Below are 25,118 nucleotides of genomic sequence, written 5' to 3'. Positions count from 1 at the left end.
TAGGGAAGTTACTTAACCTCCCTGTACCTCAGTTTCCTTATCTGTAAAATGAGAAGGTTGAACTAGAATCCTTCTATGTCTCTTTCAACTCATAGATATATATGCTTCCACAGAAAACTCATTGACTCTAAATCTATGATCCCGAAAAAAATCTCACTTGTTTGATGCCATTTACAGTTCTTGGCCAGTACCATGGTTGTTTTGATTCTTGAGTGACCTGCCCCTTGCCAGTCTTTACTATAATTTTTTCATAGTACCTTTATTCCGATTCAGGTTCCATGGAATACTGTCTTAAATCTCTGAATCAAGTAAAACCAATACTCTCTTTGTAACCATAAAAGCATATAGCTGTATGCGTTAGCTTATCACAGATTCTTAGAATTGAAAAGGGACCTTAAATAGTAGCCTAATCTAGCTGAGGAATTAGAGGTTCATGCAAATGAAGGGATCTCTCCAGGACTTTTGCCCTTTTTAACTGTACCACACTGAAAATCTTGACAGAAACTCATACTTGGAAATTTTATTGTTAGACAACAAATTTCTCCAATGTGTAGAAGGGGCTGTGTTCCTTTTGTTGTTTTTTCTTAAGGTCGTAGCATGTCTCTTGGATGTGATTTATCGTAGTGATGAGAAGGAGAAAGCTGTGCCATTAATTTCACGTTTGCTGTATTATGTTTTTCCGTATTTACGAAATCACAGGTAATATAATTCTCCCTCCTCTTCCTCCCCCATCCCCCATTATCCCAAAAATTTGGATGAAAATATAGCTTGGGAAAGGGTAGATCTATATGTCAATTGATTGTCTCCAGTGTTTAAACTCAGTCTTTCCCTTTCTTTCTCTCCACAACCCTACCCCCCCCACTTAGTACCTACAACATCCCTAGCTTCCGAGCTGGTGCCCAGCTACTCAGCTCCCTCAGTAGTTATGCCTATACAAAACGAGCCTGGAAAAAAGAAGTCCTGGAGTTGTATTTGGACCCTGGCTTTTTTCAGATGGATACTTCTTGTGTTCAGTAAGAAATGTTTTTCTAAATATAATACACCATAACTGATTTAATATCAAAATAATCTCATCTGTGATATGATAATCTCATCTATATCTGTTAATAGTAAATAAATCTAAAATTGTAACAATACTACTTGTAATTAAAATGAATTTGGTTTTTTCATAACATGAGATATTCTTGTATCTAAAAGGGTTATTTCATCCCATTGGGGAGCACATTTTATTTCTAGAGAATGTTTTAATTTTGGTCACCATGATATTCAGCTCAGTAGAAATATAATATTTAATGCACATTTTGTCTTCCATCCACATAATATTTTGTTATTATTTATATAATAGATAGGTTTTCATTTATGTTAATGACCTCATCTCCTGCCCAAACCCTTTCTACTCCTTTTTGATCCTTGCCTCTGATCCTTCTAGGGATCCCACATCTAGGGCAGTGATACTTCTCCAGTAGTAATTTTAAAAGCTTAAAGTTTGTCAATCTCAGGACAGTAGTTAACCTTAAAGAGAAAGTCATAGGGCAGTCTAAAGTTTACAGCTGGTCCATTACATTGTTGGATTGACTTCATTCTTAAAAGGAAATAGTACACTAATCATCTAAATATAGTATAAATGGAAATTATCTGACAAAGAGTAATTCTTCAAGTTTCTCTTTAGCTTTTGATGTCATATTTGGAAGAACCATGATATTCTGGGGTATTTTAGTCTCCAAGATTCCTTTAAACTCTCCTGTGACCTCCCCCTGGGGTCTCAATGCTTCTTTTAAAATAATCCTCTATACAATAGACCTGCAGTTATAGCTAGAAGAATCCTTAGAAATCATTGGCAAATGGAACTTATTTTCTCCACCACCAATCCCATGCTTTATAATAGGTAAGCAAAAAGCATCATAAAAAGGTTGATTCATTTGGTGGAAGCTCTAGAAAAATACAGAGTTAATATTAAAATCTAAAAATTTACCAATCATATATTTTTATCTTTGTAACTAAGACTTTTCTATTCCTTTGATAGTCTTTTTTTTTTTTTTGGTTTTTGCAAGGCAATGGGGTTAAATGACTTGCTCAAGGCCACACAGTTAGGTAATTATTAAGTGTCTGAGATCAAATTTGAACTCAGGTCCTCCTGAGTCCAGGACCAGTGCTCTATCCACTTCACCACCTAGATGCCCTTCCTTTGATAGTCTTAAAGAAAGAATGACCTATGCTTTACTTTTTTTTATTCACAACTATTATTTCTTTGCTGTATCTTCATTAACCTTACTTAGAAAGGATTTAAATTAACATTCTTCTGATGCTTTTAACTGAGATTCTCAGCCTTATATTTAATCTTAATTATTTTGCCATCTTTAGCTGGAGGTCCATTATTGACCATCTTCTGACCCATGAAAAAACAATGTTTAAAGATTTAATGAGTAAGTATTATGCTATTTAATGATCATTTTATTATTTTACTTAAATTTTTGAATGTTTTAGGCATAGGATCTTGTCACCAATTTTAAAATCTTTACTTAAGTTTTTATAACCAAGACTAAACCCAAAAACAAAATGTATTTTTAAGAGATTCCAATCTAATTGACTAGATTATTTTGACATTTTCTTCATTTCTCAGTTTTGAAATGTTCCAAGTTAGCAATGTTTAGAAAGTTCCTAATGTTGACCTTGAAAGGAAACTTTAGATAATGATTTTCTCAGGATAATACAACTTTGATTTGTTAGTTCTTATATCTTTCTTATATCTTTCCCTACTACCCATCCATTTTTTTTTTGGCAAGGCAATGGGGTTAAGTGGCATCATAAAAAAAAAGCATCATAAAAAGGCTGATTCATTTGGTGGAAGCTCTAGAAAAATACAGAGTTAATATTAAAATCTGAAAATTTACCAATCATATATTTTTATCTTTGGTTTAACTAAGACTTTTCTATTCCTTTGATAGTCCTTTTTTGTTTTTGTTTTTTGCAAGGCAATGGGGTTAAATGACTTGCCCAGGGCCACACAGCTAGGTCATTATTAAGTGTCTGAGGACGGATTTGAACTCAAGTACTCCTGACTCCAGGGCCGGTGCTCTATCCACTGCGCCACCTAGCTGCCCCTACCAATCCATTTTTTAATAAATAAAGATAGGGTAAGGAATGTGCCTTTGTTTGATTTGGTTATGATTTTTCCCTGGTGGTATCAGTAATTCTATGATTAGTGACATGTAATTTCTCCCGCCAGAAAGTTTCCTCACTAAGTACTGGTTATTTGTCATGTTCATTTCAGATATGCAAAGCAGTTCTTTAAAATTGTTTTCCAGTTTTGAGCAGAAAGCCATGCTCCTAAAGCGTCAAGCATTTGCTGTCTTCAGTGGAGATGTTGATCAGTATAATCTTTATCTTCCATTGATACAAGGTAAGAATGCTATTTTTTTCTTTCAAGGACTTGAACTTTGGGCCACTCATTGCATGAAATAAGGGTTCCCAGGATTAGGAGAATTTGAAAAGGAGGAGATTTGACATTTCCCCTACCAAATAAAATTCATTCTTGTGTTATAACTCATGAGGAGTTATGTGTATTACCACACAACTTCCTCTAGGAAAAGATACTAAGAAGGGAAAAAAAGAGATTCAAGCTCAAGACTTGAGTCTGAAGAAAATGTATTAAAGGATATCCTTTACTTCCAAGTGGAGCTAGAAGAAGGGTCCTTTGGGCTTCCAAATCAACATCCAAGTTTTTTCCCCAAATTGGGAATCTGTGACAACTTCAAAAGTGACTTATCTGCTTTTGTTTTTTTATAGAGAAAAAGTAACCAACTGCTCCTCCTTTTTCAGTGGCTCCAGATTGATAATGATCAAGATGTTATCTGTTACATTTGAGATTTTTGGGCACAGTAATTTCTTGAGAGGAATGAGATTATGAGACTGGCATGTTCCCTGATTTATTCAAGGTTAGCTAATAGAAAGGAGCCTATCTATGATGTTAGATTCCATGAAACCATGTAGGTATAAAAAGACATTCAAACCTGAGACTGATGGCTGCCAGGCTGGTCTAAGTCAGAACCAATGTTACTTGTAAGCATCATCTAGCACATTAATATCCGGAAACTAGTTTTTTAAAAATATTTTATTGGTTTTCCATTTATATATAATAGTAGTTTCTACCTGTCATTTCTATAAGGTTTTGAATTTTACAATTTTTCCTCCACCTTCCCTTCCCTCCCCTCATTCCCCCACAAAAGACACATTATGTTCATGCTATGTATTGATCAAAATTGAATGTGTTGAAACAGAAATCATATCCTTGAGGAAAAAATAAAATATTAGAGATAGCAAAATTATGTTGTACATAGACATTTAAAAAAAATGAAGATGATAGACTTTAGTCTTTGTTTAAACTCCACAGTTCTTTCTCTGGATACAGGTGGTATTCTCCATCACAGACTCTAAAATTATCCCTTACTATTGCATTGATGGAATGAGCAATTCCATTAAGGTTAATCATCACCCCATGTTGCTGTTAGGGTGTATGATATTCTTCCAGTTCTGTTCATCTCACTCAACATCAGTTCATGCAAGTCTTTCCAGGCATCCCTGAAATGGGAAATAGTTTCTAATGACAGATGAGAACAGCAAAGATCTTCATTTTGATCTTAAATTAGACACTTAACTCTGCAATTAAAATAGTAATTTCTTTAGTTCAAGGAAGAGAAAATTTGATGAATTTCTCCTACCCATTTCATTTTCTTCATTTGGCAGCAAATGTTTCTCCATATGAATGATTATGTGATACCTATTTCCCTTCTAGGGAAGAGAATAAAAAGACACACAAGAGTTGCATTTCCAAAGGAAATTTAGCAAAGGATATTATATGTGAATAATTGAGACCTCAGGAGGGCTTGGAAATAGGAGTGGAAAACTGACCTAATCCAAATCCACTTCCAAATTAATGTGGTAGTATGTTAATTGGAGTAATTGGCAGCTCTAACCATAACTTTTCAGCTTTTTCTTTTTGCATAGGAAAGGTTCTCTTTCTGTTACATGATAGATAGGCTACTTCCTTTTTTTTTTTTAGAGGTTCCAGGATGGCAATTCATATCATAATATGCTACTTCTGTTTACAGAACTATGATTTAGGATCTTTGAATTAAACTATAATTGTGAAATATATCAGAATATAAGAGTGGAATATTCTCTGATTAACTCAAGATCAGCTAATATAAGGGATAAAGAAGATTTTATACAGGATGCTAGATGGTATGGGGCCATTTAGGCCCAAGTGGACTTCTTATTTATGAAGGGTCATATTATTTACAAATTATTTATTTACTTACTAAAGAAAAAGATAAAGAACCTGGCTAGTTTTAGAGAATGCTTAAAAGGTTATTTGCCAAGTGACATGGAAATTAACCCTAGAAGGATAACACACATCAAATCAATTGATGTGAAAACATTATAATTTTACTTTGAAATAAAAATTTCATCCCATCATCTCTATTTGTTTTTTACCTTATTAAATAGTGCAGGTGTCATTTGACTTAGTTTGGTTCTTCACGGTCCTTCTTTGATTCTGGTCCTTCCATTGTTCGTTTTCCCAGGGAGATCTGGCAAGTGCCAGGAAAATGACCTTGGTTTATTTTTTTCTAGCAAAGAATAACAGGAGATATAAAAATGTTAGAGGGTTTTTTTTTTCCCTTGGGAATAGTAACCCAGATTCCCTGAAGAGCAAAAACAAATTACCACACAAAAATCATAACAAGCATAAAAAAGAATTAAGTATTAATATGACTAGGGTATTAATGTGTGTATGTATGTATATAATCTATATTCCATTTACATTCCTTGTCACCTGCAGTAAGAAAATCTCCTAAGAAGTAAAATCATATCCTTACACAAAGTCTCCTACAGAGACTAAGCACTTTAAGTTTTGTTGGTCCTTAGACTTGGAAGAGCTAAATATCAGGGCCACTAGGGCTTTTCAGAACCCCAAAAATATTGCTTCCCCTGATGACTTGAGCTCTTGTTCCTGGCTGCAGTGGTTTAGGCCCTCCCTTCTTCCCAATAGCAGCCTATTATGTTTCAGCAACCTAGATATCTTGAAGTGTTTCCCTGGGCTTACTTCTCTTGAACATTTTTTTTTACATTTTTTTGCAAGGCTAATGGGGTTAAGTGGCTTGCTCAAGGTCACACAGCTAGGTTATTATTAAGTGTCTGAGGTCAGATTTGAACTCAGATACTCCTGAGTTCAGGGCTGGTGCTCTATCTACTGTGCCACCTAGCTGCCCCCTTGACCATTTCTTAAGATGGCTTTCCTCTCCTACATCCAAGAAACAAAAACTGTTTAAACATGAAACACAAACAGATTGAAAAGGTCTTTATTTCATATGGGTTTTCAAACCCCAGAGAGCTGAACTTTGAGAGGGGTGTGTGGTGATGGCAGAGGAGTATTAGGTATATTTTCCTCAACTCTTTCTTTTGAAATTTATTTATTTATTTTGAATTTTACAATTTACCCCCCCTAATCATGCTTCCCCCCCCACCCCCCACCCCTCACAGAAAACAGTCTGTTAGTCTTTACATTGTTTCCATGGTATACACTGATTTAAGTTGAAAGTGATGAGAGAGAGATCATATCCTTATGGAAAAAAAAAGAAGTATAAGAGATAGCAAAATTACATAAGATAATGGTTTGGGAGTTTTTTCCCTAATTTGAAGGTAATAGTCTTTGGTCTTTGTTCAAACTCCACAATTCTTTCTCTGGATACAGATGGAATTCTTCATCATAGATACCCCAAAATTGTCCCTGATTGTTTGTTGCACTGATGGAATGAGCAAGTCCATCAAGGTTGATCATCACCCCCATGTGACTGTTAGGGTGTACAAAGTTCTTCTGGGTCTGCTCATCTCACTCAGCATCAGTTCATATAAATCCCTCCAGGCTTCCCTGAATTCCCATCCTTCTTGTGTTCTAATAGAACAATAGTGTTCCATCAAATACATATACCACAGTTGATTAAGCCATTTTCCCAACTGATGGACACTCACTCATTTTCCAATGCTTTGCCACCACAAACAGAGCTGCTATGAATATTTTTGTACAAGTGATGTTTTTTACCCTTTTTCATCATCTCTTCAGGGTATAGACCCAGTAGTGGTATTGCTAGGTCAAAGGGTATGCACATTTTTGTTGCCCTTAGGGCATAATTCCAAATTGCTTTCCGAAAAGGTTGGATGTAACTCTCTTTCTTTTTAAAATATCAACAGGCAATCACAATTTCCAGAGGCTTATATGAATACTAGGTTTATTGCAAGAAAAATGAATATTGCTTGTGGAGCCCTAAGCCAGGCAAAGAGTTCATAATCCATAGAAGCTTGAATATTTATGAAATTTTAACAAAGAGAGGAGCAGGAGAAATAGAAATCTCCGTATAAATGGTAGAGGCAGGGGAGGAGAAATCATGAATAATTAAGATGGCAAAAACAACATTCTTTTCCATTAGGAACTATTAGGCAATGAGATAGGATGGTCTGTTTATCCACAAGAGTCCCATTTGCACAAGCAGTTTCTCAGCCTGGTACAGACTGACTGATCACTGTCTTGTCTCCTAAGAATGCACAGGGTGTCCAGTTTGGGTTACAAAGAGCATATTAAGTCTGTTGGGACAGGGGAGGCTTCATCTGTCCTTGACATTTTCAGGATCTCCTGCATGATCCAGGTCCACTGGGTTTTTAAAATACATATGTATATATATACATATGTATAAAATATTATGCAATAATTGTTTCTACCAATCATTTTTTGCAAGTTTTGAATTTTGCAATTTTTGCCTTTCCTCCCTTTCCTCCCCTTCCCCCCCAACTGAAGGCAATCTGATAAGTCTCTACATTGTTTCCATTATATGCATAGATCAATATTAAATGTAAGAGGAAAAAATATATTCTGTTTGTTTGCTTGTTTTTTTGTTTTTACAAGGCAATGGGGTTAAGTGAATTGCCCAAGGTCACACAGCTAGGTAATTATTATTAAGTTTCTGAGGTTGGAATTGAACTCCGGTACTCCTGACTCCAGGGCCAGTGTTCCGTCCACAGCACCACCTAGCTGCCCAAAAAATATATTCTTAAGGAAGAAAGAAAATATTAGAGATAGTAAAATCATGTAATACATAAGACAACTTTTTTAAAAATTGAAGATGATAATCTTTGGTCTTCATTCAAACTCCACAGTACCTTCTCCTGGATACAGATGGCATTCTTTATCTCAGATCCCCCAAAATTGCTCACTGATGGAGTGAGCAAGTTTATCAAGATTGATCCTCTCCACATCCACCGTTTATGGAAAAATATGGCAACTCAAAAAAACAAGTTCAGGGAACTATTTAACATTCCTTTAAAAAAAACAATTTGTTTATAATGCTTTTTAATTTGTTTTTTTCACATTTTGAATTACAAATTCTCTCTTTTAGGTCCTCTGCAATCCATTGAGAAGGCAAACTGTATGATATCCATTATATATATATATATATATATATATATATATATATATATATATATATATATGTATGTGAAGTTATACAAACATGACTCTTTTTCATCACAGATTTCTACTTATTTGACTCACTTCTCTGTGAATACTCTTTTTTTTAAATTTTTTTTTTAGGATTTTGCAAGGCAGATGGGGTTAAGTGGCTTGCCCAAGGCCACACAGCTAGGTAATTATTAAGTGTCTGAGACTGGATTTGAACCCAGGTACTCCTGACTCCAGGGTTGGTGTTTTATCCACTGTGCCACCTAGCCTCCCCCAGTGAATACTCTTTATCTGGCTTAACCTTGATTTTAAAATACTCCTGTGAGCTCTTGAGAACAAGTCATCAGCCTTGCTCTCTCCTCCAGAATCATCAGTCTAGTGAAAAGATAAAAGTTGGCAGTGGTCCTGTCAGGCATATAGTCGGCATTTAATAAATGCTTATTGACTGACTGTAAAATAATGTACAGATAATGATACTTTATTAATCTTTATAGGGTCCACATACCATTCTTATAATCTGAATCTATAATATTGGCATAAATACAATGCAGTTTTAACTGTAAAAAAAATTAATAGTGGCAGTCATGAAGATTCTATTGATATTTGATAGAATATAATACAAAATCATCCACCATTTTTTTCTGATGGTTAGATTTTGCATTTCAAAATTAGTTATTTATCAGAACTTTACACTCCCAGTTCACCTTTTTGTTTTTCTCTAGAATCCTAACTTCCCCAGATCAGGAGATCAATATAACTCTAACTCCCAGATATCACCAACTCCAGTCTTCTATCTGATCATATACAAAATGAACTATTTTTCATATGTTGCTAATTCCCTTTCAGTCAGTTATACCATTTGTTGTTGGATCCATAGTCAATATGCATTGCCAAGCCAACATATCCCAGAACCCAATAATGGACACTTTTAAGTGTCACTGAATGATTTTTCCTCTTTTGTAAATATTTCTTCACTTATGATCTAGCTCTCCTTGACCAGTTAGTAGAAGAGAAAAGTGAAACTAAAAGAATATGTAAAATTTCACCATTCAGTCCTTTAAGTACTTCTGAAATCCATCAAAATTTATCAATAGCAGTATCTAGGTGGCACAGTGGATAGAGCACCAGCCCTGGAGTCACGAGGACCTGAGTTCAAATTCAACCTCAAATACTTAATAATTACCTAGCTGTGTGACCTTGGGCAAGTCACTTAATCCCATTGCCTTGCAAAAAAAAAAGATTTATCAATAAGACCAAAAAATAGTGGCTATCCTTTCCTTGGCATATATAGACATATAGTCATAAAATTTAAAAATTTGTTCTAGATGGCTGCTATGGTCTAAAATTGATAGAGTTGCTGATCTCTAAGTTAGTGAAATTTAGTGTCAAGGAGACAGTCGCCAATCCCAGTAAGAGCAGAAACTAAAGAGAAAGGTACCTGAGTAGAATTATAGAAAATTTTACAAACTAGCCAAGGATTTTAGACAGATCCAAGAGTACAAGGTATCTATATGTCTGAGAGGAAGGAGTTATAATCAATACAATGAGAGTAGCAGATACCATAAGGAACTTGGTTAGCTAAGCTAAAGATAAGTTGGCTTAAATCTGCAGCTTCTCCTTGTAGAAATTTCTTCAAATCACATGCATATAAAAATAATTACTAAAATAAAAAAGATAGTTTTCTTTTTTAACATTTTATTTGTTTTCATATTATATACAGTAGTAATATGTACCCATCATTTTTTGCAAGGCTCTGAATTCTACAATTTTTTTCTTCCCCTCCCTTCTCTTCCCCCCACAGAAGGTTGTCTGAGTCTTTACATTGTTTCCATGTTATACATTGATCAAAATTGAATGTTATAAGAGTAAACATAAACCCCGCCCCCCCCAAGGAGATGAGAAACCTTAAGAATAGAGAGAGAAAAAAACATTGTACTTCAGTCTGTGTTCAGATTCCAATGGCTCTGTCTCTAGGATGAGTTGCCTGCATTATCATAAGTCCACCAGAGAAGTTGCTTCAGTATTTTTCCCACAGTTGCTATTACTAGCTGTACCTTCACTCTATTTCTCCCTACTCTCATTTATTATATTCTCTCTCTCCTTTCATCCTGGCCCTGTCCAAAAGTGTGTTGAATCTGAGTACCCTCTCCCTTGATCTTCCCTCTCTTCTATCATCTAATCCCCCCTTCCCTCTCCCCCCCATTCCCCCTTATCCCATCCCTTTCCTCTCATTTTTCTCTAGGGTAAGATAGATTTCTATACCCTATTGTGTATATTATTTCCTCCCTGAGCCATTTCTGATGAGAATGAAGGCTCACTCATTCCCCCTTGCCTTCCCCCTTTCCACTTCATTGAAAAAGCTTTTTCTTGACTCTTATGTGAAATTTCTTAGCTTGTTCTTCATCTCCTTTCCCTTCCTCCCAGTACTTACCTTTATCACCCATTGACTTTTTCCTATGTCCTGTCTATCGTGTTCCTTCTAACAGCTCTTACAAATGAGAAAGTTCATATGAGTTATCAATATCTTCTTCCTGTGCAGAAATACAAACAGTTCAATATCATTAAGTTCCTCATAGTTAGTCCTTCTCTTCCACTCCCTCTATGGTCCACCAGAGTCCTGTACTTGGAGATCAAACTTTCTGTTCAGCTCTGATTGTTTCAAAAGGAAAGTTTGAAAGTCCCTTTTCATTTAAAGTCCAAAAAGATGGTTTTATTGTGGCTCTGTTTTAGAAGAAACAGGTGCTTTTGGTAGAAATAGATTCTGATCTAATGATGTAGTCTGTGTCCCAGAACTGAAAAAAGACATGATATCTCTCTCTCTTAGTTAAAAAGATTATTAGTTGATTTTGTCAAGTTTGTGAAAGTGACTAAGAGAAAGAAGTGTGTTAATGGAGGAATCTAATATTTAAAAATGAGTGATGGTGGGGTGGCTAGGTGGCACAGTGGATAAAGCACTGGCCCTGGAGTCAGGAGTACCTGGGTTCAAATCCGGTCTCAGACACTTAATAATTACCTAGCTGGTGTGGCCTTGGGCAAGCCACTTAACCCCATTTGCCTTGCAAAAACCTAAAAAAAAAAATGAATGATGGTTGGTCTCAGACACTTAATAATTACCTGTGTGACCTTGGGCAAATCACTTAACCCCACTGCCTTGCAAAAAAACTTTAAAAAAAAGAACAATGGTGGGGAAAGGGTCGCAGAACCATGACGATGTAATAAAGGCAGGCACTTGCCCATGCTCTCCTAAATTCCTTTCCAAACTTTAAAATAATGCCTCAAAACTAATTCTGAAGTTGCAGAAGCAACAACTGTAGTAGGTGAAAAAAATTTCCAACTCAGACAACTTAGAAGGTCAGCAGGAAAGGTTTTTCTCACTGAGTGAGGGGATGCAGTCCACCATAGTCTCTGCCTAAGCAAGCCAGCAGCAGTTCACTAATTGGCAGCAGCAACTTCTGGAGCTTTGAAGTCATAAACCATAAGCTGGTAAGACAACTGGTCAGAAGGAGAATCTTTAGGATCCTTTTCTGGCACAGAGTGCAATACTCATTTGCATTGTCCTTACTCAGCTCTTCATCGCAGTGTCAGAAAAGAGGAAGCTAGCATACTAGAGCATGCAACCACAAGGGAGCAGGGGCCCTGTTCACAGTTTCAAGAGAGGAAAAGGTAGGGAAAAAAATGGTCACATCCCTCCTCAGATCATACCACCGATTTTGGAGTTTTCTTGGTAAAGTGGTAGTTTGCATTTCCTTCTTCAATTCATTTCATAGATAAAGAACTAAGGCAAAAAGGTTGACTTGTCCAGGGTGATAGAGCTAATAAGTGTCTGATACTAGATTTGAACTCAGGTCATCCTGACTTCAGGTCTGGCACTATATCTGCTATACTATCTTGCTGTCCAAAAAAGCTATCTGTAGTCATATGCAAAAATCCTCTAAAATCACCATTAATTAGAAAAATGCAAATTAAAACAATTCCGATGTACTACCTCACATGTAACAAATTGGCTTATATGAAACAAAAGGAAAATCACAAATGTCTGAAGGAATATGGGAAAATTAGGAAATCAAATTGTGGGTGGAGTTGTGAAATGACCCAGCCATTTTAGAGAGCAGTTTGGAAGTATATGCAAAGGGTTATAAAACTGTACATCCTCTTTGACTTAACAATACATTATCCCAAAGAGATTTTTTTTAAAAGAGGGAGAAAAGAAAAGGCCATCTATGTACAAAAATATTTATAGCAACTCTTTTTGTGTTGGCAAAGAACTGGAGATTTGAAGAATGCTCAACAATTGGAAAATGATGGCTGAACAATATATAGTATATGATTGTGATGGAATATTATTATGCTATCATAAAAAATGAAGAACAGAATACTTTCAGAAAAACCTTAAAAGACTTACTGAAGCAAAATGAAGTGAGCACTACCAGAAGAATAGTTTACACTACAGTAATATTGTATGATGATCAGCTGTAGATGACTTAGATATTCTTAGTAATATAGAGATCCAAGACAATTCTCTGAAGGACTTATTTTTTTTGTTTTGTTTTTTCTGAAGGACTTATGATAAAAATTTCTATCCACTTTCAGACAAAGAACTGATGGAAGATACTCTTTGAAAAACCTTACTTTCGTGTGGTTTTTTTTGTATGTTTTCTTTCATAACATGACTAATATGGAAATATGTTTTGCATAATTACACATGAGCAAATCTTTAACACATTGCTTTCTCAAGGAGGGAAAAGGTAGGGAAAGAATTTTAAATTCAAAATTTTAAGAAATAAATATTTAAAATGGTTTTCACATATAATTGGGAAAAATAAAATACTAAAAATACAAAAAAATTTAGAATCAGGGTGTGAGGAGGTCAAGATGGTATACATTTTATATATACTTTCCCATGTTCATTTCTCTTTCCCAGTGTCTGAGAAATTAGAGCATAACCATAAATGCTAGCATGTATGAATATTTGCAAAAGGCAAGGATTATTCATTTGTACACATCAAGAGGATTGGGAGGAGGAGAGTCAGAAATGAGTAATTAGCTGAGAAGGGGAGAGCTAAGGATTTTCCTTACTATCCAAAGAACCAGTATAAAAATCTAACTTTGTAGGAAATTAATTTATGAAAATGTTAAGTGTGTTAGCTTGTTAGGATTACTTTTTAATTATACTTAAATACAGAAAAACTAGATTTATTTCAAATACATAAATTAAATTATCTCTCCTGAATCTGTTTTCCAGGTCAGTTGTTTTTTGATATTTTTCACATTTTCTTCTAGTTTTTCATTCTTTTGGTTTTGTTTTATTGTTTCTTGATTTCTCATAAAGTCTTCAGCTTCCCTTAGTTCCATTCTACACTTAAAGGAATTATTTTCTCCAAAGAACTTTTATATCTCCTTTTTTCATTTGACCAATTCTGCTTTTTAAGGCATTCTTCACCTCATTGGCTTTTTTGAACCTGTTTCTCCATTTGGCCCAGTCTGGTTTTTAAGATGTTATTCTCTCCAGTATTTTTTTGTATCTCCTTTACCAATATACTGACTGGGTTTTCATGATTTTCCCACATCGCTCTCATTTCTCTTCCCAATTTTTCCTCTATCTCCCTTACTTGATTGTTAAAATCTTTTTTGAGCTCTTCCAGAGGCTGAGACCAATTCATATTTTTCTGGGAGGCTTTGGATGTAGGATCTTTGACTTTGTTATCTTCGGAATTTGGATTTTCATACTCCATAGGACCAAAGTAATTGTCTTAAGATTAATTTTTTTTTCTTCTGTTATTTGCTCATTTCCCCAGCCTAGGACTTGATTTTAATTGTTAAGGTAGGGTCCTGCTTCCCGGGTAGAGGATATACTCCCAAGCTTTTGAAGGTTTTTACAACTGTTTTCAGGAATACCTCCCAGGGACCTGCAAGTTCTCAATTCCTCCAAGGTCTTATGAGAAGCTCTGACTGCTCTCCTGGCCTATTCTCTGCTCTGTGGATGATTACAAGCACTCTCCCTGCCCTGGAGCTATGGGAAGGGTCTCTGCTCTGCTGCAGGTGGAGCTTGTGCTTCTACTCCTTTTCTTGAGACTGGGGCCCCAGACTATTACCTGGATCTGAGAATGGACAAAGCCACACAATCCTGCAATCTCTCCAATCCTTTACAAACTGTTAGCTAAGCACTCTGGAAGCAGCTTCCTGGGAACTCCCCAGCCCTGCTTCTGGTCCCCTGGGTCCAGGTCTGTGCTGAAGTCTGTGCTGGACTGGGCTCCCTTCTTATTTTCCAAGTTGTCCTTGGCAATCCTTGGTCTGAGAGGTCTGGAAACTGCCACTACTGCTGGACCAGGCTCCTTGGTCTGTTCCTGGATGACTAGAGCCAATTTGCTCCAGCACAACCTGGGTTCCTCTATGGGCCCTTTCTAACCCTGGCATAGCAGACCTTTCCCACAAATATTCCAAGTTGTTTTGGACTGGAAAATTGTTTCACTCAGTCTTTTTGTGAGTTCTGACACTCTAGAATTTAGTTAGAATCATTATTTAGTCATTAGAATGATTTGGGAGTGAACTCATGGGAGTCCCAGTCATTACTCTGCTATCTTGGCTCCACCTCCCCAACATTTAAATTAGAGAAAGATTTTATTTATTTTGAATTTTTACAATTTTTCCCCTAATCTTGCTTCCTTCCCTCCACCCCTCACAGAAGGCAGTCTGTTAGTCTTTATATTGTTTCCGTGGTATACGTTGATCTAAGTTGAATGTGATGAAAGAGAAATCATATCCTTAAGGAAAAAAAATAAAGTATAAGAGATAGCAAAATCACATAATAAGATAATGGTTTGGGGGTTTTTTGTTAATTAAAGTTAATAGTCTTTGTTCTTTGTTCAAATTTCACAATTCTTTCTCTGGTTACAGATGGTATTCTCCATTGCAGATACCCCAAAATTGTGCCTGATTGTTGCACTGATGGAATAAGCAAGTCCATTAAGGTTGACCGTCACCTCCATGTTGCTGTTAGGGTGTAGTGTTCTTCTGGTTCTGCTCATCTTGCTCGGCATCAGTCATGCAAATCCTTCCAGGCTTCCCTGAATTCCCATCCCTCCTGAATTTCTAATAGAATGATAGTGTTCCATGACATACATACACTACAGTTTTTTAAGTCATTCCCCAATTGAAGGACATTTACTTGATTTCCAATACTTTGCCACCACAAACAGTACTGCTATGAATATTTTTGTACAAGTGATGTTTTTACCCTTTTTCATGATGTCTTCAGGGTATAGACCCAGTAGTGGTATTGCTAGATCAAAGAGTATACACATTTTTGTTGCTCTTTGGTTGTAATTCCAAATTTCTCTCCAGAAAGGTTGGATGAATTCACAGCTCACCAACAATGTATTAGTGTCCCAGATTTCCCACAGCCCTTCCAACATTGATTATTGTCCTTTCTGGTCATATTGGCCACTCTGAGAGGTGTGAAGTGGTACTTCAGAGATGCTTTAATTTGCATTTCTCTAATAAGTAGTGATTTAGAGCAATTTTTCATATGACTGTGGATCACTTTGATTTCCTCATCTGTAAATTGCTGTTGCATATCCTTTGACCATTTGTCAATTGGGGAATGGCTTTTTTTTTTTTAAAATTGACTCAGTTCTCTGTATATTTTACTTTATTTTATTTGTTTTTTGTTTTGTTTTGTTTTTGTTTTAGGTTTTTGCAAGGTAAGGGGGTTAAGTGGCTTGCCCAAGGCCACATAGCTAGGTAATTATTAAATGTCTGAGGCCGAATTTGTTCTCAGGTACTCCTGACTCCAGGACCTGCTGCCCCACCTAGCCACCCCAGTTCTCTGTATATTTTTAAAATGAGTCCTTTGTCAGAAATACTAGTTGTAAAAATTGTTTACCAATTTACTACATTTCTTTTGATCTTGGTTATAGTGGATTTGTCTGTGCAAAAGTTTTTTAATTTAATGTACTCAAAATTGTCTAGTTTGTTTTTAATGTTCTCCATCTCTTTCTTGATCATAAACTGTTCCCTTTCCATAGATCTGATAGGCAAACTATTCCTTGATCTCCTAGTTTGCTTATAATATTGTTTTTTATGTCTAAATCCTCTATCCATTTTGATCTTATCTTGGTATAGGGTGTGAGGTGCTCAACATTTAAATTAAATAAAGAAGAAAACTATTACATCTTTAACTTTTATTCCCTACTTGGAACCCTTTAGTCACTCCTCTATTTAGAAAAACATGGATGCTAAAACTTTACTAATACACTGCTTCTATTGTAAGCTTTGATGGAACAGCTATGCCAGGATAGCCAGAATTTTGTCCCTTCCTAATCCTCCTCACCAGTCTACAGGTGCTCTTTGAATTGTTCATCATCCCTGCATAGGGTCAGTTCATCATTACGTTCTTTTGCCAGGCCAGAGATTCAAGTGTGCATATGGATTGTTGCCTGACTTACTTTTTGGTTCAGATGGTGGTCTGGCTAATTCCTCTTTGTTACTGGGTTTTCTGATGATTTCATATGATCTTACTTCTTCTTTCAGAGATTCCTTATCTTTGTGTCCTCCAAAATAGCCTCTCTCTTCTTTGAGTTCCTAAATCTAGATAACTGGGTGACTCAGTTCTTCATTTGGGAAAGACTCCTTCCTTCTTCCCTGTGATGTGAGACTATTTAAAATTCAGCACCTTATTATTTTTAGCTTTCCAAGGTTCAAAAATTATTTTTAACCTCAAGATCTAGTACATCCTTAATTTATGAGCTTCAATATAGTTTTAACTATGTTAGCAGCAAGCCCTTGGACTCCAGCAACAAAAATATTTATTTTTATTCATATTTTTCTTATATATAATAATGATCTTTCCTCAGAACGACTGACAGAGAATCTCAGAGTTGGACAGACATCTATAGTTGCTGCTCAGATGTTCCTCTTTTTCAGAGTTTTACTGCTAAGAATATCTCCTCAACATCTGACTTCATTGTGGCCAATAATGGTCACTGAATTGGTGAGCACAAATACTTGTCTTAAAAATACAAACAAAACTACAAAGAAAGAGTAATCTCAGACAAATTGTAATGGAAAGGCCACTGAATAGAATTGTGAAGGATTTTTGGCAGCATAGGCAAGAAACATTAAAGAGAAAAAAAGAGGTTCAGGGGTTTCAAGAACTATTTAAATAAGAGCAAGATAAGCAGTGACAGCCTAACTAGCACCATCCTTTTAGTTTCTCTCCTTTCTAGAAGATGACTATGGTGTGACATTTTTCAAAACCTATTTCATGTTAACATGTGTTTTTTATCACAAATTCATAAGCTATTCTTTTCATGATTAGTAAATTAGAGAAAGGATATATGTTGATCATTCATTGATTAGGATTCCTGAAGAGTAAGTTATTTAAACAAATTAACTTTTTATGACATTTAATCACCAAATACTAGCTGCCATATATGTATATGTGTATGTAATGTTTTAAAGATTGTGATAACTATATTGTACTTTTAAATACTTTTAAAAGTCATTAACATATGTATTTTCCTTTTCAGATTCAGACATTTATACAATTTGAAGATGATTTAAAACAGAGGAATGAATCATCAAAGTAAGTATTTACAAATGTTTTTATATTTATATACTTTAGTCTGGACTTACTCTTCTTCCTAGATCTCTGAATAATTGAAGGAAAAATAGTACATAGAAACAAGTTATGTTACTATATCTATAAGCATGTAAGCTTGTACATATATTAATTGTTTGTTGCTTTATTCCTGGAAGAAACAAGTCACTTGTCAATGAGATAGAGTCTGGCAATTGTAAAAATGGTGTTATAAAATTTAATTCCATTTTAAAACCATTTATTACACGTCTACCAGTGCTAATTACTATGTTAAACCTTGGGGACGGAGATGAAAATAAAATATTCCTCACCTTCAAAGAGCTTATATTTTATTTTTTTAATTTTAGAAAGATTTTATTTATTTTGAGTTTTACAGTTTCCCCCCATTCTTGCTTCCCACCCCCCACAGAAAGCAGTTTGTTAGTCTTTACATCATTCCTATAGTATGCATTGGTCTAAGTTGAATGTGATGAAAGAGAAATCATATCCTTAAGGAAGAAACATATAGTTTGTGATATAGCAGAATTACACAATAAGATAACTTTTTTAAAATTAAAGGTAATAGTCTTTGGTCTTTGTTCAAACTCCACAATTCCTTCTCAGGATACAGATGGCATTCTCCACTGAAGATACCCCAAGATTGTGCCTGATTGTTGCCCTGTTGGTATAAGAGCTTATGTTTTACTTGGAGGGAAAAAAGGCCCATATACTTAGATTAAGCACAAATGAGTTATCTGCAAAATAATTATAGAAGGGAATGGAAGAGAACCAAGAACTGGGAAGTTCATGGATGGCCTCCTCTGGGAAGGTGGCATCTGGAAAAAACTAGAGATTCTAAGGGACAACGATAAAGGAGGGAGAGCATTCCAGGATAGGGGATAGGAAATAGAAGAGGGAATTTTTTGAATGTATAATAAAAATTATCCAATTTGACTGAGATTTAATCAAATAGGAGAGAATAATGTTTTAATTAAATTAATGAACATCATTTTAAAGAAAAATATAGCCTAATGTTAGCTATAACAGTCTAAGATATTTTTCAAGGGATCAGTTACTAGAAAGGTTATTGTACTGCTAGAACAAAAAAATTCCATGCATTTATATTCCTAGCCTTCAACAAGACATCTTGTAGGATTTGATGTGTATATTAGATATGGTTATGAATAGTGATTAAAATGCTGTCTGTTGGCTGACAGGACACACAAGTAGGCTTGTTAAAGTAAATAATTTGAACTCAAAGAGTTTTGATTGAGATATTGATGTCAGTGTGGAGAGAAGTTTCTGGTGAAGTACTATTAGATTCTTCTAGTTTTTATTTTTTCTGTTCATTTTTTTTAAATTAGTGATTGAAGTAAAGCTAAAGATGGTTAATTTATCAAATTTGTAGAAGCATGAAGCTAGAGGAGAGATCACTAATATATAATTAGTATTCAGAAGGTTCTTAGTCTAAAACAGTGGGCCAGATCTAACATTAGGAAATTTTATAAATGCATTTCTTAAAATGCATTCATGTTCCATAGAACACTAATTTATTTCTAAACTAGGTAGAAATTAAGTTTTTTTAATGGTAGAAATTTTTTTATTGGGGAACATAACCAAATGCAAGTGGCAGAATTTCTTCTAAGCAGTTGTTAGAGAAAATTTGCTAGGGATAAATGTCATGTCTCACTCCTAGATTAAAAATTTCAATAACACATGTCCAGTAGACATAATTAGTCAATAGAAAATGTGGAGGAAAAAAAACCTAGGGAGTAAGTGGAATGGAAGTTGTTATAATCTGCAAACAAAATTGTGTCTAGCAAAAAGATACAACTCATTTGTTGTCTTAATGTCCAGTCAGAAAGATACAGTACAAAGTAGCATGGAGAGGACGACAAAAGAGTAAAGCAAAACAGATTTGTTGAGAAGGGACATAGTCACAAATTGAAGGGTCTGTCAAGAAGAATGGACACAGAACAGTCCACCAAGGAATTGGTTAGAGTTTGAAACCCTGAAGGGAATGAAGTATCCTCTCCCACAAATCAGTAAAATATGATATGTTTTTATAAGGTTCTTCTCTAGATCTAGCAGACTTGAGCATTGAAGGAAACTAATAAGGAACCTTGCTATGAAGACAAGTACTGATACATGCTAGTTGTTCAGTCATTTTTCAGACATATCTGACTCTTTGAATCCATTTGGGATTCTCTTGGCAAAGATACTGGAGTGATTTGCTACTCCCCCTTGCCTGTGCCTACCCAGGAAAGTTTCTGAGCCTCACTAAGCAACCATTCCATTGTGATCCAGGCATTCTCTCTGGCAAGCTACAACTCCACAGCAGCTGTCTTAACTCCTACTAAGACAATGTTTTCTTTGGCCTTAAACTCTTTTCAGTTTCATAGAGTTGCCTCAGGTCCTAGGAAAACTCCACCCAAAAGTCTTAAATCTCCATAAATGATGATAGTCCACCTGAATTTATTTCCCAATGATTAATATACTTACACTGTCAGTCCCTCCCCATTTCAGTGATTAAGAACACTTCAGTTGCTGTTGCTCAAATGGGATACTAGCTCAATATGTAACAAACTAGCTTTCGCCTTAGACCTGACTTCCTCCTTATGACATGAGTCTTTTCCAGAACTTTTTGCACTTTCATTTATTATCCTAATTTACTGGTGACAGTGGAGTTTTTAGAATTCTTGTTCCCCACTTGCAGATTCTCTCTCTGACCCCATCTCTCAATAACATTTCCTCTAATGTTCAATCAATATTTATCACTCAGTCAAGTCTGGGGACTGTTGTCTACTGTCCTTCAGAACACTCCATTTCTCCACAAGTTCAGGGCCTGACTCAGTTTTTCTCTCCTCCCCATCTTCATACTTTAATCTATGCAGTACTTGTTTCTCAAACACCCTGATCTCTCAGTTCCTCTGCTGACTCACTTTCCATGACCTTTTCTTCCATCCAACCTTGACTCCACAAAGAAATGGTCATACCCTTTATCTTGCCAGTGAATTCTGATATTCCTTTATCTGATCACCTTCTACTGCCTCTGTAGAAATATTGGACAGAAAAATATATTCTAAAATTAATCTGGCCCCTCTGTGTATCTTAAATTGCTCAAGATCATTAACCCACCTATACTCCCTACCCCCATTCCATAGTCTGTGCTATCAGATAAGGTCTAAGAACTTTAGTTAAGTCCTTAACCCCTCCCCAGCAAGGGCTCATTAATTCCCTGACCTCTTTCTACAAAACTAAATCCCTGCTCAAGACTGAAAGGATTAAGTCTTTGAGCCCCTAATCTATATATCCTTCATTACCTTATCTCCTGTCTCTTTTTAAAGTTCACCTCTCCATTGGGTTGTGGTCTCCCTTTGGGAGGCCAGCCTACTCTTTAGGGACCATGAAATAAACTCATGCTCCCATATCACTCTTTGTGCTACTTATTCCCTAATAGCATTAGCACTAAGTGCTGCTGCTTAATCCCCTGTTCTCTCTCTCTTTTAGCTTCTGTTAACCACAGTAAGTTAATAAACCTTTTTTTGACCCTAAATACTTCTGGGTCAGAGTTCCTGAATTCACACATTTGAATCCCAAATTAGACTACATCCCAAAATATTTTTATTCTTCAACCATCAGATCTCTCCCAGGCCATCACACTAGTTGTTGCTATTTTATTCCTTTTCCTATCTTGATTCCTTGTTGAACCAATTCAAGTCTACAAAGTCCTGTTCTCTTGAGCCACTTGCCCTTTTATCCTATCAAAGATCTTGCCCTTACCAAGTCTCAGATGTGGAGTGTTTCCACTGTCATGTTTCCTTCACTTCTACAATGTGTTGCTGAAAGAAGCTAAAGAAAATCATGTTAACTGGGTTTGCTACACATTTCTATACTATATTATCAACTGAGCCCTTATTGTAGCAATTTTTTTTACAACTTTCTAATAAATTTACTGTCCCACTCACTGCTATAGTGTTTTCAAACTGTAGCAGCTGGCTACTTCTTGAGTTATTTCTTGAGCCCCACAATGAATCAACTGTAGGTTTTAGAAAGAAATAGGACATTTATTAAAACAAGATACAACACATTAAGAAAGGTGATAGAAGGGGCAGCTAGGTGGTGCAGTAGGGGTGGCTAGGTGGCACAGTGGATAAAGCACCGGCCCTGGAGTCAGGAGTACCTGGGTTCAAATCGGGTCTCAGACACTTAAGAATTACCTAGCTATGTGGCCTTGGGCAAGCCACTTAACCCCATTGCCTTGCAAAAAAAACTTAAAAATAAAAGAAAGAAAAGGTGATAGCAAAGTTAAGAAGAGTTTAGAGAGTAGACCATGTAGATTGCTGATTGAACTAGTCAGGCCAGCAGATCAGGGGTTTCAACAGGAGTCTAGAAGTTCAAAGAGATGGAACCCCTTCCTAGATCTCTTTAAATTCTGCCTTAAAATCCATGGGATGGCTGGTGACCCAAGTCCCAATTGGAGATTTTGCTTTATAGGGAAGGATCTCTTTTGGATGGTGTTGAGTGTTTCCAGCACCTGCTCCCTAGCCACTCCACCAGAAGACAATGAAATCCAAAACCCTTAGGTGGGGCCTAAATTAGATGATAAAGGAAGAAGGAAGATTCCCATAACAATGCAAACAAAAGATTTACAGTTTATCTTCAACTGATCTCACCACCTGCTTTGCCCATGTTTCTCTTCATCATCATCTCCACTAGCTACTGTCCTCCATCTCTCTAAAATTTGGGTTCTAAATTCCTTGAGAAAATCATCTAGGAGCAGCTAGGTAGAGTAGTAGATAAAGCACAGACCTTGGAGTCAGGAGGACCTGAGTTCAAATGTGACCTTAGACACTAAATAACTGCCTAACTGTGTGACTTTGGGCAAGGCACTTAATTCCATTGCCTTAAATAAAATTCTTTAAAAAAAGAAAAAAGAAAACCATTTGTCATCTGTATCTTGCCATATAAGCTCTTCTTTTTTAAGTTTTAGTTTTTGGTTTTTGCAAGGAAATGGGATTAAGTGGCTTGCCCAAGACCACACAGCTAGGTAATTAAGTGTCTGAGACTGGATTTGAACTCAGGTACTCCTGACTCCAGGGCCAGTGCTCTATCCACTGTGCCACCTAGCCACCCCTAAACTCTCTTTAATTGTCAGCAGCCCAACTTAAGGAGCTAAAAACACACCATCTATTCCCTAAGAAATGATCTCTTAAACTCCAAATTGAATGACCATTTCTGAGTCCTTATCTTTCTTAACCTCTTTTTTTTTTACTTAAAGATTTTATTTGAGTTTTACAATTTTTCCCCCTAATCTTACTTCCCTCCCCCCACCCCCACAGAAGGCAATTGACCAGTCTTTACACTGTTTCCATGGTATACATTGATCCAAATTGAGTGTGATGAGAGAGAAATCATATCCTTAAGGAAGAAACAAAGTATAAGAGACAGCAAGATCAGAAAATAAGATATCAGTTTTTGTCTCTAAATTTAAGGTAATAGTCCTTGGTCTTTGTTCAAACTCCACAGTTGTTTCTCTGGATACAGATGGTATTCTCCATTATAGATATCCCAAAATTGTGCCTGATTGTTGCACTGATGGGATGAGCAAGTCCATCAAGGTTGATCATAATTTAATCTCTCTTTCATATACACTCCTTTCTCTATTGTGGTGGCTCTATTTTGAGCCAACAACCTAGTGTAAGCCCTTACTTCATCATGCCTGGACCATTGCAGTAACCTTCCAGTTGGTCTTCCTGATTGAAATCTCTATCTATTCCAGACCATGCTCCACCTAGCTGTCCAAGTGATTTTCCTAAAATACAATTATCATCACTACCAATATCTTCCCCTCCTTTAGTTACTCCATTGGCTCCCTGTTGCCTCCAGGATCAAATATAAAAATCCTGTGTTTGTGAGGTAAAGGAGGTGGGCATAGGGGGTGATGAGGTCAGTTGGAGACAAACTTTGTAAATCTTTTGTTTGCATTGTAAAGGGAATCTTCTTTCCCTTATCATCTAATTTAGGCCACATCTGAGGGCCTGACTTTCAACTTGGATTGCATTGTTTTTCCAGGGCAGCCAGGAAGCACAGGTCTTGGAAGACCACCCAAAAAGGACCCCTCTCCAAAAGGCAAAATCTCCAATGAGGGACTTGGGTCATTCCTAGGTCACCACCCCTGCCTATCTACTCTGGGAGAGAACTTAAAGGGAAGGAGGAAAGGAGCTTTCTCTTTTTCACCTTCCAGTTTCCTGCTGAATGCTGGCCAGCTAGCAATCCATGTGGTCTTCTCTTAAAACTCTTTCTAACTTTTCTATCCCTTTCTTAATATACTGTAATTTCCTCTAATAAATCTCTATTTTCTTTCCAAAAACCTGTATTCCTCACAAGGCAGAACTAAAGCCAAGAAACAAATCAGCATTTGGTTTCATAACCTGATCTTTTCTTCCTTTTTTTCTAATCTTAACTTCTTCCCTCCCCTACCCAAGATTCTCTGATCTCCAGTACACTGACCTCATTACTGTCAAGATACTTCATCTCTTAACTTTTTCACTCACAGTCCCCCATGTCTGGACCTGTCTCTCCTTATCTTTGTCTCCTAGATTTCTTGACTTCAAGTCTCAGCTAAAACCTTACCTTCTATAAGAAGCCTTTCCTGGTCTTTCTTAATATTAGTGCTTTCCCTCCATTGATTATCTCCAGTTTATCCTGTATATTTCTTCTTTGTACCTAGTTTGTTTACTTGTTGTCTCCTCATTAGACTGAGCTTCTTTGAAATCGGGGGTTGCTTTTTGCTTTCCTTGGTTTTTTTCCATTGCTTAGTGTAGTATCAAATCTGTTGCTCAAAACAAAGAAGTAATAATCTCACTGTAATCTGCCCTAGAAGGTGAGCAACAAGGATAGGGCATGACTATTGTAGATATATAAAGATTTAAAGGTATTTGTATATTTTGCTTCATTGGAGCAGTTGGTGGAAGTTGCAGTTTCATGTGATATTTAGAACTTCCTCAAAATGAAATCTATTAAGAAATG

At 36.1% G+C, this 25,118-nt stretch overlaps 1 protein-coding gene across 3 annotated transcripts in view; it reads left to right on the top strand.

Annotated features, from left to right (window-relative positions):
* The window catches only part of DOP1B (DOP1 leucine zipper like protein B), a 151,809-nt gene that overhangs the window by 122,721 nt on the left and 3,970 nt on the right, over positions 1–25,118 (top strand). For all 3 annotated transcript variants that reach the window (XM_074213945.1, XM_074213944.1, XM_074213943.1), the window contains 6 exons: positions 590–699; positions 867–1,013; positions 2,362–2,423; positions 3,272–3,400; positions 17,362–17,498; positions 18,037–18,092. In XM_074213945.1, the coding sequence (XP_074070046.1) occupies positions 590–699; positions 867–1,013; positions 2,362–2,423; positions 3,272–3,400; positions 17,362–17,498; positions 18,037–18,092 (641 nt within the window). The remainder of the gene's footprint in view (positions 1–589; positions 700–866; positions 1,014–2,361; positions 2,424–3,271; positions 3,401–17,361; positions 17,499–18,036; positions 18,093–25,118) is intronic.

This window comes from Macrotis lagotis, chromosome 1 (assembly GCF_037893015.1).
Source record: "Macrotis lagotis isolate mMagLag1 chromosome 1, bilby.v1.9.chrom.fasta, whole genome shotgun sequence".
Lineage (NCBI taxonomy): Eukaryota > Metazoa > Chordata > Mammalia > Peramelemorphia > Peramelidae > Macrotis > Macrotis lagotis.
This window is presented reverse-complemented; position numbering and strand designations above follow the sequence as displayed.